At 43.8% G+C, this 14019-nt stretch overlaps 1 protein-coding gene across 1 annotated transcript; it reads right to left on the bottom strand.

The window, feature by feature from the left end:
• Positions 1–9892: 9892 nt before the first annotated feature.
• Positions 9893–10672, bottom strand: LOC149323356 (claudin-23-like). The gene has a single exon (XM_089510986.1). It carries the CDS (start codon positions 10670–10672, stop codon positions 9893–9895), a length of 780 nt encoding a protein of 259 aa, XP_089367112.1.
• Positions 10673–14019: the final 3347 nt, after the last annotated feature.

Raw genomic sequence — 14019 nt, 5'->3', positions numbered from 1 at the left:
CTTTATTTCCATTTCAACTTCGAAAGATAGCTGAGAGTTCTTACATACAAGGGGCTGTATCTTTACCTAACAGTTCATAAGACAATGTTCTCCCTAGTCTTTAGAGGACAGATTTTGGAGATTATCACATTCGTTTCACAGCCGGGATAGACCAAGGATGTACATTTCTTAAGGCAGATCTTATCGTATTTACCCATTGGTGGGCAGTATGTAGCCCATATGTAACCCAGGCTTCTCTCACAGCTTTTCAAGAATGGAATTTTCCCATTCTTATGTATGTAATATATGGCCCACACATACACACCAGAACCCCATCCCATAATCCTGTCTCATGAAAGTGCATTTTCAAGGTTTGTGTAAATATACATTCAGGCCTCAACTGGATTTTTTTTTCTTATATCACTTTTGTATTTAATGTAACATCCCATCTGTCAAGTCCCACAAAATTTGCTGAGTTACATTATGTAGTTTTGTGATCAGTGCTAATAATAATCTTACCCTGGTGGGGGGGTTTTATTAGCACTTTGCCTGAAGGATTTAATAGATAGGCCAATTTACTTTAAAGCTTAATTTTTCTGGCCTTTGTCATTGCACAAGCATGAATTAATTTCCTCAGTCAATTTTCATTTTATAAATTCAATAAGACGAACAGCAAAGTGGATAAGCTTTTTTGTGGCTCACACTATACCAGCTGTGTGAAGTTAGCTGGCTGAAACTGGCTCAAAAATCTAGTTGCAGGTTTTAATCAATCTCATTTAATCAGGTAAGTGAGGTATACATGTAAATTTGAAGTCTTTTTTTCCTTTAGAATCTTCATTTCACAAAGAAACTTGTCAGATTTGAAGAATGCTTGAGAAGATAAGTTTAGATCTGTATTGAACACCAGATAACAACCTTTGCCACATTTTGTGGCAATGCACACTCTTAAGTATGTAATGGATAGAGTAAAGTGGTCCCTTCACATTTGCAGGGGTTCGGGGTGAAGGACCCCCATGAATGTGGGGGGGAAGCAAATAAAAAACACGATTCCTTTTACCTGAGAGAACATCTCTGTAGGTATCTCCAAGTCCTTCAGTGCAACTCTATAGTCAACATCTACAAAAGGTTGATCATAGAATCATGCTACCAATGCCTAGAGTGTTTTCTCTAGGAAATTCTGGGTTCTCCAGCACAACTCTATGGTCAATTTCCAGCAGAATTGTGCTGGAGAGTTTAAGGATTTCTAGAGAGAACATATTAATGCAAATAATCAAAACCGCAAAAGTCAAAGCCACAAATGTGGAGGGCCAATTGTGCTTGCTTTTTCTCTCTCTAGCTTCTAGAGTTGCTCAGTTGCATTGGGTAGCTCTAAATTACATATACAATTTTCATGAAATCCACACAGTCACAGTCCAAGTTTTCATTGCACAGTTTCCATGTCACATGGCAATGTCTAGTAAGAGGTGCTACAAGCTTGGCATTATGATACCACTCACATGTAACCGTATGCCTCTGTAGTTAGCAGAAATCAGCTCAATATAGCCATGTCCTCTCTAAAAAGAGTTGTGCTACAAACCCAGAATCATGTCCCTTATCTCGAGCATGAAAATGGTCATAGACCAATCTGAGGGGGGGAGGAGTGGACAGTAAATTCTTTAAAATGTCACATTCTCATCTTCTCTCCAAACTTTTTAGAAGTTTTGTTCCACAATCTGATACTTTTTTTCTCTATGTGAAGAAACTCTTTCCTGATGTACACAGAGCATCCTGCCACCTTGCCATGTATGCGAAAATACCCATTGCAGCAATGGATGAAACAAAACAGAAATGGTCCTGACTTATACAAGTTGGCTCTATAAGTGAGCAGTAGAGGCAAAACCAACCTGACCATATAAATTTATGGGCTAGTTCTCTGAGGCTTTCTATCCTGTAAACTTTTATTTATTTATTTATTCATCAAAAAGCTGAATTGTTTCTGGCAATTTGTAGTAGTGATAAATCACCTTGAAATAGATTGGACATTCAAAATAAAATGGGCTTCCATCTAGGTTTTCTTTGGGCCCATTCCCACTGAAAGAATAACACGCATCCTGATTCAGGTCTGCCCTGCTATTTTAATCGATTCCAAAAGGCCCCGCATTCCCACTATGAAAATGAGGCCTCTTTGGAATCAATTCTCCACAGGACCCTTCCTCTCCCTTTCTCTCTTCTTTCCCTCCCCTCCTCTCTTCTCCCCTCCCCTCCCTCCCTTTCTTTCTTTCTTTCTTTCTTCCTTTGTTTCTTCCCCATCCCTTCCCCCTTCTTCTTCTTCTTCTCCCATCTTACCTTCTTTTTCTTCCTACTTCCTCCGCTGGGCACCCACCGCTTCCCTGGGGTTGGCGGGGCTGCCAGCACTGCTGCTGCAGCACTGTGGCTGCTTGCCCCGTGCTGGCCAGCATGGCAGCAGCACCGGCAGCCCCGCTAGCCCCGGAGAAGCGGAAGGTGCCCAGCAGAAGCGCTGGCAATCCTGCCAGCCCCGGGGAAGCGGTGGGTGCCCGGAGGAGGAAATAGGAAGAAGAAGGTAAGATGAGAGAAGAAGAAGAAGGGCGAAGGGATGGGGAAGGAGGGAAGGAAGGAAGGAAGGAAGGAAGGAAGGAAGGAAGGAAGGAAGGGGGAGAGGAGAGGCGCCAGCGATAGGAAGAAAGGGAGCTGGGGAAAGGAGAAGAATAAATTCCAATCTGACGTTCCCACACGTTCGAAGTGGGGTGGAATCTATTCTTACCAAAAGCAGCAAAAAATAACTGCTAACAAAATACCCCGGCTTTTTTGTGTTTACCCCATTTTTTCCCCACTGGAATAGATCAGATGAGGATCTGAATCGATTTTCAGTGGGAACTGGGGCCTTTTAACTCTATTTTGGATTCGAAGCTTTAGGTAGTGGGAATGGGCCCTTTGTTAACTGCCCTCGAGTTGACTTTGACTCATGATGACCCTGTGGATGAGACATCTCCAAGACCACCTGTCTTCAACCTCTCCACTCAGGTCCTGCAGACTTGGACCCGTGTTTTCCCTAATTGAGTCTAACCATCTGGCATGCGGCCTTCCTCTCTTCCTACTGCCGTCCACATTTCCTAGCACCATTGCTTTTTCTAATGATTCATTTTTCTTCAAGTTGTAATCAAAATACAAGAGCCTCAGTTTAGCCATCCTGGTTTCTAAGGATAGCGTGGGCTTGATCTGTTCAAGGACCCATTTGTTTGTCTTTGTGAATGTCCATGATATCCTCAGCACTCTTCTCCAACACCACATCTCAGATGAATTGATTTTGTTCCTATCAGTTTGTTTCACTATCCAGCTTTCACATACTTCCTTCCATTTTTAATACTTCTTAGAAGGTGCTGAGAGCAGAAAATTGGTCCTTGAGAGCACAAAGGTTCTCCATCTCCCTTTGCAGTGTCTAGCTCAGGGGTCGGCAACCCCTGGCCTGTGGGCCGGATCCGGCCTGGCGAGGCCTTGGGACCGGCCCCAGCCTGGTCCTGCCGCCGATTGCCGCCAGGACCTTTTGTGCGAGCGGCCATGGGAGGGAAGGAAGGGGGCGGGGGTCCTCCTCCTCCCTTCCTTCCCTTCCCGTGGCTGCCAAACAGCCGCGGGGAGCGAAGGAAGGGGGCGGGGGTCCTCCTCCTCCTTCCTTCCCTTCCCATGGCTGCCAGACAGCTGTGGGGAGGGAAGGAAGGGGGTGGGGGCCCTCCTCCTCCTCCTCTCCCTTCCCGCAGCTGCCAGACAGCCGCGGGGAGGGAAGGAAGGGGGCGGGGGTCCTCCTCCAACAGGGCTCCCTAGAGGCCCGCTGCGGCCGCTGGAGCCTTCCAACAGGGCTTCGGTGGCCGCCCTTCCCTTCGGCCGAAGGGAAGAGCCGAAGGGAAGGGCCTGGGACGGGTGCCCAAGCCCTTCCCTTTGGCCGAAGGGAAGAGCCGAAGGGAAGGGCCTGGGACGGGTGCCCAAGCCCTTCCCTTCAGCCTCCCTCCCCTTCAGCTGAAAGGGCCCCTTGGAGCCCATTCGGCCGAAGGAAGGGACCGAGGAGGAGAGGGCGGGCACATGCCTCCTCCTCCCCGCGGGGCTTCGGCAGCCCTGAGGTGTCCTTTGGAGGACACCTCAGGCTTGGCAAAGCCCCGAGGAAAGGAGCAGGGGCCGCGTGCCTGTTGCTCCTATCCCTCACGGGCCCTTACTGGTCCCCAGCTGTCTCTGAAGGCAGCTGGGAGCCAAGGAAGGGCAGGAGGAGCAGGTGTGCGCCTGTCACCCCCTCTCCCAATCCCCCCCCCCACTTCTAGCTGTCTCTCAGACAGCTGGAGGTCAGGAAAGGGAGCAGAGAATCTCCGCCCCCTGGAGGGTGGAAGCTCCGCCCTGGCATGCGACTCCACCCCTGGAGGGTGGAAGCTCCACCCCCGGCACATGGCCCTGCCCACGGAGGGTGGAAGCTCCCCCTCCGGCTTCGGCCCCCCAGGTGTCTGAGGAACAGCAACCCGGCCCCCGGCTCAAAAAGGTTGCCTACCCCTGGTCTAGCTGTTGGACTCTAAATCAGGGCCTGTTTGAGACATAGTTGAGCTTAATCTTTGTCACTTCAAAAGTATGTATTCAAATCTCCCTCACTGTCAAGCTGAATGAGTCTAAAAAAATCTTACCTGGTTTGTACGCTTTTGCCGATTTGATGAGGGATGCTGGGGTTTGCAGTTCAATTGTATCTGAAGGGCTGCAGAATTAACCCACCCACCCGCATCCTTGGTTGCTGTAACATGTTTATTGCATCAATGAGTTTTTTTCAAATGGAGAGAGCAGGGTGCTACCCGCACCCTTGTGAATGTTCCTGCACTGCAAACATTGTATAAACTGGTAAAATATTAACACATGACATGGCTGTATGGCATTCACAGCAAAAGCAGAAGAAAGAGTGAAACAAACAGGTATTCTTTTTGTAGAAGCTTTTCCTCAATAAATAAGGATATGTGTTTAAAACCTTTAGTATATCTTGGATGTTACGAAACTTTGACTGGCAAATAAAATACATTTTTTATAATAATCTTTATTGCTATTAAAATATATAAATAAAATTGTATAACTATGCGTTCTGAACCTTCTAATACATTTTCTCCATTAGACATCCTCTTATTGCTTTCCTAGCACAATTACATAAAATATAAATTGAATTTATATATTCCCTTACCATCATTTCAATCATTTGCCGTAGTAAATTTTTAAAAAGTTATTATCGTTTTACTCTTCGCCTAACCATACAATTTTTGACTATTTTTTTAATCTTAAACCATTTTTATAATAAGGATAATAAACATTTTATTCCATTGCCTTATTTCATAAATACTCCAAGTTATTATTTTTTCCGTCTAAATTATACAATTTAAAAAAAATCTCTTTATATTCTTATATTCCACATCTTACTCACATATTCCTCGAATGGTTTCCAGTTCCCTTCTTCCTGCTCTTTATTATGTAAAAATGTAGTCAATTTGTCTATTTATCTTAATTCCCAAATTTTTTGAATCCATTCTTCTAATTCAGGTATTTTTTCCATTTTCCACTTCTTTGCTAAAAATTATCTAGCTGCAGTTATACAGTATAAAGCTCCTTTCCAATATCTCCTCTCCACCTCATTGCCTAAAAATAAAGTCATATTAAGTAAATAAAACTCTGGAACCAATGAGAATTCTATTTTGAATATCTTTTGCATATTTTTATGTATTTCATACCAAAAATGGCAAATAAAATACAAGTATTTGAATGTTACTATACCCTCAGTGAGGTGGCATGTCTTTTTTGCTATGGCGGGATATAGACCGCCGCTTTGCGGCGGTCTCCCGCCAGTGCCATTTGCTCCACGAGGGAGCCGCAGCAGCCAAACCGCACGGCTCCCGCGCGGAGCAAAAAAGAAGCTCCATTTCGGAGCTTCTTTTTGCGGCGCCTTTATGACGTCGCGAGGCGCCGCTGGTGCATTCGCGACATCATAGGCGCCACGACACGTCTGGACGCTATGCGTCCAGTACGTAAACATGGCGGCCCCCATGTGGAAGGGGCGCCGCCATGTTGTACGTATTCTATACGTACTAGGGTTAGGGGGGTGCGGAAGCACCACCCCTTCCTAACCCTAGTACTTATAGAAGACGTACTATATGGCGGTTTGTATCCCGCCTATGTGTTTTCATACTGACTCTGACTTACAGCAAACCTATAGGGTTGTGGGGTTTTTTGTGGTTTTTTTTGGCTGGATTCATTCATGGAAGGTTTTCCATTGCCTCTTCCCTGAGGCTGAGAGAGAGTGCTAGCATAGTTTGAGTGTTAGAATAGGACTTTGGGAGACCAGGGTTCAAATCCTCGCTCAGCCATGGAAACCCACTGGGAAACCTTGGGCAAGTCATGCTCTCTCAGCCTTAGAGGAAGTCAATGGAAAACCTACCCTCAATAAATCTTGCCAAGCAATCCTGGGGACACTGTCAGCTTAAGCTAGAGTTGACTTGAAGTTACATAACAGCAACAAAAGACTGAGAGAATATAGTTTCTCTTGAACATTAGTTTCTCAATTGTAGAGAGATCTTGTAGCATCTTTGAGAGTAATTGAAAGAAAGAAGTTGACAGCATGAGCTTTCATAGACTTAGGTCTACTTCCTCAGATGCATTTTGATGATGATGATGATAATGACGACTTACGTCTACGAAAGCTCATGCTGCCAACTTCTTTCAATTAGTCTCAAATATCTTTCTGCATACTGATCCTAGAGACTAAGACAGCTATATTTTTGAATTCTAGTTCCTCAGTTGTCTTAATCTGGTGTCCTCCAGATGTGCTGGACTGCAACTCTCATCAGACCCAGAGCTATGGCTCTGCTGGAAGTTGTCATCTGAGACTGGTGGAGATCAAAAAGTGGGTTTAATAAATAGGAGATAATTTATTTTAATAAATCAAAGGGGTGGTGGAAGAGAGAAGAAAATGGCCTGATTGTAGAACAGTAAAGAAGTACTTGAGGCATGTCTTGGTTTTACAAATATTTCAGAAATGAGTTCCAAAACAACCCCACTGACTCTTCAGGGTTTAACACAGAAAAACTGGGCAAAGTGCTGGAGGAAAGGCCCTCACCAAATATGACCCCTGCTTGATAAATGAAGCCTTCCATGTTCAGGTGCATTGTAGCAGAGGCTAACTCACCGTTCCTGCAAACTAACCAAGAGAAGCTACCTAGCCCTTTCCTTTCCTACTCTGAAGCATTCTACTGAAACAATGTGGTTGTAGAAGAGACTTGATGTGAAACAGAAAAGCAATTTTATACATTTTATGCATCTGTATTACTGCTGAGTTTCCTTAATTTTACATACTCTGAGTCAGAAAAAGTGCATACATAAAATACTTCATTAATCTAAATGGTGATGCTGCTTCTGTGAAATCCTGTGTGACAGAAAGCTTTCAAGCACACTCTGGACCTTTTCTATGGCTTAAAGCATTAAATGGTGGAGAAGGACTGAACTCACACACACATGCGCTCTTCAAAGTCAGGGTTACCACTAGGCTGGTTTCCTTGACATTGGCATGACTTCTGCCAGTACATATATTAAAACTCACTATTGGATCCCCTAAGGGCAGGTCTAAACTATCAGGTTACTTTGTTTATTTGCACTTTCAAATTCTGAGGAGCTCTGTAAAGAACTGAACGGAGACCCCTCACAGAAATCTCAGCATTTGGATAAATGTCCATTCCCAAGGGGAGAAGAGAATTAGAATTGCTGTATAGGATATAGATACCTCCTTAGTACAAACATAGGGAGACCACTCTGAAGCACAATTTGTTGTTAACTTTCTGCAAATCAATTCTGACTCATGGCAACCCTATGGATGAGACATCTCTAAGCCTCCCTATCCTCCACTGCACTGCTCAGGTCCTGTAAATTTATATCCATGGCTCCCCTAATTGAATCTGTCTATCTGGTGTGTAATCTTCCTCTCTTTCTACGTCCCTCCACCTTTCCCAGCATTATTGTCTTTTCCAAGGAGTTGTGCCATATGATGTGGCCAAAGTACAACAATCTCAGCTTTATCAGCTTGGCATCCACGACGATTTCAGGCTTGATCTGTTCCAGGACAATATACTCAGCGCTCTTCTCCAGCCCCACATCTCAAATGAACATATTTTCTTCACAATTACCACTTCTATTACAGAATCATCATTGCATTCTTCAGATTTATTATTCTTATTGCATCATCTGCAGTGCTCACTGCTGGCTGTATTACTTACATACCTTGATATGTAGGATCCCATATATTCCAACCAAATAGTTAATTTCGGTAAGGTGTAGCTCAGGAAATGAGTGTGGAGCCATGAAGGCAATATTTGGAAGGCAAGGTGAAGATGCGTGTAGGATTCATGGAGTTGCACAATACAGGTGTGGCAGCCCAGACTCTCATATACAAAGAATATGTTTGTTCTTTGTGTGTGGCACTTTATGTGTTCTGTAAATAAAACAATGCATGTCCTGAGTATATAGTCACACCCTGAGGAACAATCCCAAGGTTATTACTTTTGCTTCTGCTTGTACATCCATTTCTGTAGTTACATATTGAGAATGTCTGTTTTGTTGGCCCTTATCTTTGCCTTCATCTCTTTAACCCAGAGATGGCATGCGAAGCCATTTTTGAGGGCACATGAAGGGCAGGGAAGATGAAGAACAAGACGAATGCCTGTTCTCCTCTTCCCGGCCATCCTGGGTCTTCAGCTGTCTCTGAGGAAGTCCTGCCCCCGGAAGGCAGAAGTCGAGCTCCCAGGAAGTGGAGGTCCTGCCTCCCAGAAATCCTGCAACCCAGCACCAGGTGACACCCAGTGCAGGAACACCTTTGAGTTTGGGCATTCAGTCTAAAAGGTTTGCCATCACTGTCCTAGACATTTTCTGGTGGTGTGACTACAGATCCCATCATTCCCTATTCAGTATGACTTCTAGCTGACTGGGGATGCTACAACTGCAGATCAACACATATGGAAGGTATCCTAGCCTGTGTGTGTGCCTTCAAGTTGTCTGTTGATTTATGATGATTCCATGAATTTCAGAAAGTTTTCTTAGGCAAGGAATCCTCAGAGGTGGCTTTGCAAATTCCTCTCCTGAAATGTAGCCTGCAGCACCTGGTATTCCTTGGTGGTCTCCCATTGAAATAGTAACCAGGCCTGATCCTGTTTAGCTTCCATAATGAGATGGGATCTGTTGTCTTTAGGGTATTTGGGCCATAGCACCCTCAAATTGCTGGTTACACATACTTGAGAAAGAGTTTGCAAAAGCACCTTGCAGCACCTTTGTGATGAAGAGGCAAGACAGACCACCCCTTTGGAGCGGTGTCCCATGCCATGCCCCCACTCTGCCCCAAGGCTGGTATTAAATGCCGGTCTGTTTAGCTCCTAAGTACTGATTTTCCAGACTAACACAGCTATGTTTTTGATAAAGAGAATTATTCATATTTTTATTTTAGTAATTTTACATGTTACCTTAATATACTATTAATGGGAAAATGTATTAAATAGATCAAGCATCTCAGTGCTTCAGTCTATTCCAACTGTTAGAATAATAATAATCATAGATTTGGAAATGACCCCAAGGGCTATCCAGTCCAACCCCCTGCCATGCAGGAAGACACAACTAAAGCACCACCACCACCACCCCCTAAAAATGGCCATCCCAGCACTGTTTTAAAATCTCAAAAGAAGGAGAGCCCACCACACTCTGGGTGGCTGATTTCAATGTTGAACGGCTCTTACAATCAAGATTTGCATTTGTTTGTAGAAACTGGAAAAGGCCACACTCAGGTGAGCATTCCTGGATGGGCACCTCAGCTGTTCTGTTCATGAGCTTTTGTGGAGCTCACGCCTCCCATTAGTAGGAATTCCCCTGCTTAGGGCTACAAATCTGAGTCGCAGGGAAATCTGCTGCCACTCCTACTGGCTCTCTCATCTTCCAATACATCCAGGGAATTGCTGTAGTATCTGAGTGCTGGATTCCTGTACGGCGTCTGCAAATCTCTGCCATCAGTAATGGAAGGGGAGTTAATGGCTGTCACACTTGCTGGGCCCTGCTGGTTGCTAGGTGGATAACTGGTGACCTTAGCAGCTTTCCTAAGCTTGCGTTCTTTACAGCACTGGTGAAAGCTAATAGTCAAGGAGATGCCCCCAATAATTTCCATGCAGCTAGCAAGGTAACCTAGGACTAGGCAGTAGCCCACCTCTAAGGTGCTACCTGTTGGGGCAGGCAGATCATAGAGTTCATAATTGTACCAGGAGATGGCAATAAGGCTCAGCAGCCCAGAAATGAAGAGCAGCAAGCCTCCTAGCCCAGCCAGCAAGTGATGGGGTTGGTACTGCCAGCAGCGCACACCCAACGTGGTCACCACCAGGCCTATGGCAGTGACCACCAGCGAGGCAGGCATGAGCCCTTTGGCCACTTGCACAGGCAGCTGGGAGAAGTAGCCCAGGGTGTCCTCAATGTTGTAGCAGGTGGTCATGTGGCTGCTCTGGTACATGTTGCAGAAGTCCCAGATGCCTTGTTGTTGGATCAAGTCATATGACTCCCGGGGGATATTGCTGACAGTCCTCCAGCCTTGAGCCAGGGTGCTGGTCAGATTTAAGACAAGTCCACATGGGCCAAGCACTATGCCCACAATCATGGGTGTCGGGGTCCGCATGCTGTCGGATCCAGGCAAGGAAGACCAAGATGCTGTTGTGGCTACAGCAGGGTGGTTTGCAAATCTGTTGCTGCTCCCAAGAAGCTCTGTCCACTTTTATTTACCTCCCAAAGAAAAAACCTATCATGTAGTTACTGTAGAGTCACCCTATATGTCGAAAAAGATTCTAGATGGTGCTGGGCTGAAGTGCCAGGCAGGTTTATCTTCTCAACAGATCAAGACCATAGTAGAACACACCTAATGTTCCACTGCAGCTGGAAAATAGAAGAGAAAATTAGCAACACCAGAGAATCTGCATTTTTGGAGACCCACCTTCCTCTATCTAGCCATCAAGTAATCCCTGGCTAAGCTTCTGAGGAACTCCAGGTATATTTATATATTTACTGCACTGCTTCTAGATATGGCAGGACTTTTTCAGTGGTGGCACCCTGGTTATGAGTCTCCTTTCCATTAGAGAATCAACCAACCCTCATTCTTCTGTCTTTTAAGTGCCAGTGAAATCACATCTATTTATACAGGCTTTGAGGAAAATAATCTGATTTGACTTTGACCGCTACTGATTGTATTTTAAATCACTGTTCGTAATGTATCATTTTAAATGTTTGCCTTTTTAGATTTAAAATTCTGTGATTTCTAGGTTGGTTATTTTAAATTTAGGTGATTTGTGGTATTTTAAAACCTTTTGTTGAAACATAAAGAAAAAGTTTATCAAATAGCATGTAGCATCATATTGACAAGTTCTTCCAAGTAGGGAAATATAATAGATAGCATTTTATATTAAAATCTGGATCTTTGTAATTTAAAATATATTTTTCCAAGGGTTAGCAAGAGGAGCTGGGATGTGAAACTCAGTTTGGCCTCTCCTTGCATATGAAATACATGGGTACCATCTTTCATAAAAGAAATCAAGTCATACATTCTTCAGGGGGGAAAAGCTGATAATGACTGACTTGATTTCTTAAACAAATGAAGTAAGCTTTTCCATGAGTGCGATGGACCAGAGTTTGGACTGGAAATGGACAAGATATTTTGACTTTTCCAGTTTTTTGAAATGATCAGTCTTGTTATGAGGCAACCCAAACTGATCAGATCCATATTCAACAAATTCATTGGCTTCTGTAAAGAGAAACAGAAGACCTAAAGCAGGAAGTAATTTTATATTCTTGTTGGTGGTCATTATCTCTATTTTGATTAATATCTTGTATCAGAACTGGAACATCAAGGGGCAAAACTGTTACATATGGATATAGCCCCCCCTTTTTTCCAGCAGTATTCATAATGGAGAGAGAAATACCAGAGGTGCAGGTGGGGTTCAGAAAAGGAAGAGGCACTGAGGACCAGACTGCAAACATGAGATGAATAATGGAGAGTATAAAGGAATTCCAGGTGGGAAAAATCACTATAGCCCGTCCAGACAAGCCCTTTAGCGTGTCCTGGCGACGTGCTAGGGTTGCCTCGGGGCACCGTTTCCAGACACCCCGCAACCCTAGCACATCACCAGTACGTCATCACTGTATGGCGCCGTATACATGGCGCGCGTAATGATGACGTCACTGCTGCGCAGTGTCCAGATGCAGCCATGCAGCAGTGATGTGCTCGTACCACCGCCACCTATTTGCAGTAGCACAAAAAGGAGCTGCATTTTAGCACTCCTTTTTCTTTAGTGTAGCCGCGCCGCACAATTTGGTTGCTGCGTCGCGGCTATGGGAGAAAGAGAGGTGGCTCCCGGCCGCCTCTTTCTGGCGCTCTGTACCACACCTATGTGCTTATAGCAAAGCATTGATCGTGAAAAAATATGGAAGGCTCTTAAGGTCATGAGAGTGCCACTACATCTGATAGTCCTGATGAGAAATCTGTAGTTAGGGCAAGAGGCTACCATTAGAACAGAATTTGGAGAAAAAGAATAGTTCCCAAGTGGCAAGAGGGTCAGGCAAAGCTGAATTCTATCACCTTATTTGTTCAACTTGTATGCAGAAAATATCATAAGGAAAGTAAGTTTAGACTCAGAAAGAGGAAGAGTGAAGATAGGAATAAGGAACATCAACAGTCTTAGATGGGGACCACACCATATTACTAGTGGAAAACATGACAGACTTGGAACAATTACTAAGGATGGTAAAAGAAGAAAGTGCAAAGGCAGGCTTAATGCTGAACATTTAAAAAATGACCATGGAGAATCCACACAAATTCAACCTCAACAATGATGAAATCAAAATTGTTTAAAAATTCGTGTAACTAGGGTCAAACTTTGATCAGGGAGGAGACTGCAGTGACTATAAATGGGAAAGGCAGCCATGAAAAAACTAGATAAAATACTAAAGAGTAAAAATATATAACTGAGAAGCAAAATTAGAAATGTCCAAGCTATTGTATTCCCTGTCACCATGTGTGGATGTGAGAGCTGGACAGTGAAAAAACAGATAGGAACAAAATCAATTCATTTGAAGTGAGGTGCTACAAAACAGTGCTGAGGATCCTGTGGACAGCCAAAAAAACAAATGGATCCTTGAACAGATCAAGCCTGAACTCTCCCTGGAAGTCAAGATAATTAAATTGAAGTTATCATACTTGGGGCACATTATGAGAAAGCACAGCCCATTAGAAAAGACAAAAATGCTGGGAACGGTTGAGGGTAGCAGAAAAAGAGGAAGGCAACATGCCAGATGTTTGGACTCAATCATGGAGGTCAAGGGTCTGAAATTGCAGGAACTAAGCAGTGGAGGATCTTGGAGCTATCTCATCCACAGGGTCACCATGAGTCAAGGCTGACTCAAAGGCACTTAACAACAACAAACCCACCTGGAATCATTCTTTTAATATAATTGATCTTGGAAAGTATTAAGTATCACTGAGTCACATGTTTAAGACTGTGCTCTTTCAGATCATTAGATAACAAATTCATTGACAATATTTTAAATTCTGCTCTAGGCATTTACTTCAACAGAGATTCCTTTCTCCTGTATCTTACCCCAGCCCACACCAAGAATGGGGCTATGTCCCCAAAATCGACACCACAAGTCCTTGCAGCCAAGCTTTTCAGATGTGTTTCCATTTGTAAAATTATCTTTTCAAAAGCTTCTTTTTCTGTGTCCCAAAACTTCCTTTTGAGAGCTAAACTGAGTAATCTCTTAGGATCTGGAACCAGTCCTAATCTGTTCTACTCTTTTAGGACATAAAGCAACAAATAAATCTCAAAATCAGTATAGCCTTTGCTGCCTCTTGACATTATCACAAAAAGTTGGTGTCATAAAAAAGGGACAAGTCATGATGGCAAAAAGATAAAGGAATATTTTATCATATTTTCAAAACCCTAAAATTGTTCAGTTGAAATTTATTCCAATTTAATT

This window comes from Sceloporus occidentalis, unplaced genomic scaffold (assembly GCF_023333645.1).
Source record: "Sceloporus occidentalis isolate IW3139 unplaced genomic scaffold, rSceOcc1.0.p SCAF_1, whole genome shotgun sequence".
Taxonomy (NCBI): Eukaryota; Metazoa; Chordata; class Lepidosauria; order Squamata; family Phrynosomatidae; genus Sceloporus; species Sceloporus occidentalis.
Note: the sequence above shows the minus strand (reverse complement) of the source record. Positions and strands in the feature narration are given on the sequence as shown.

Coding starts and splice junctions, on each gene's coding strand:
- LOC149323356 (XM_089510986.1), bottom strand. CDS start 10,672: ATGCGGACCCCGACACCCATGATTGTGGGCATAGTGCTTGGCCCATGT.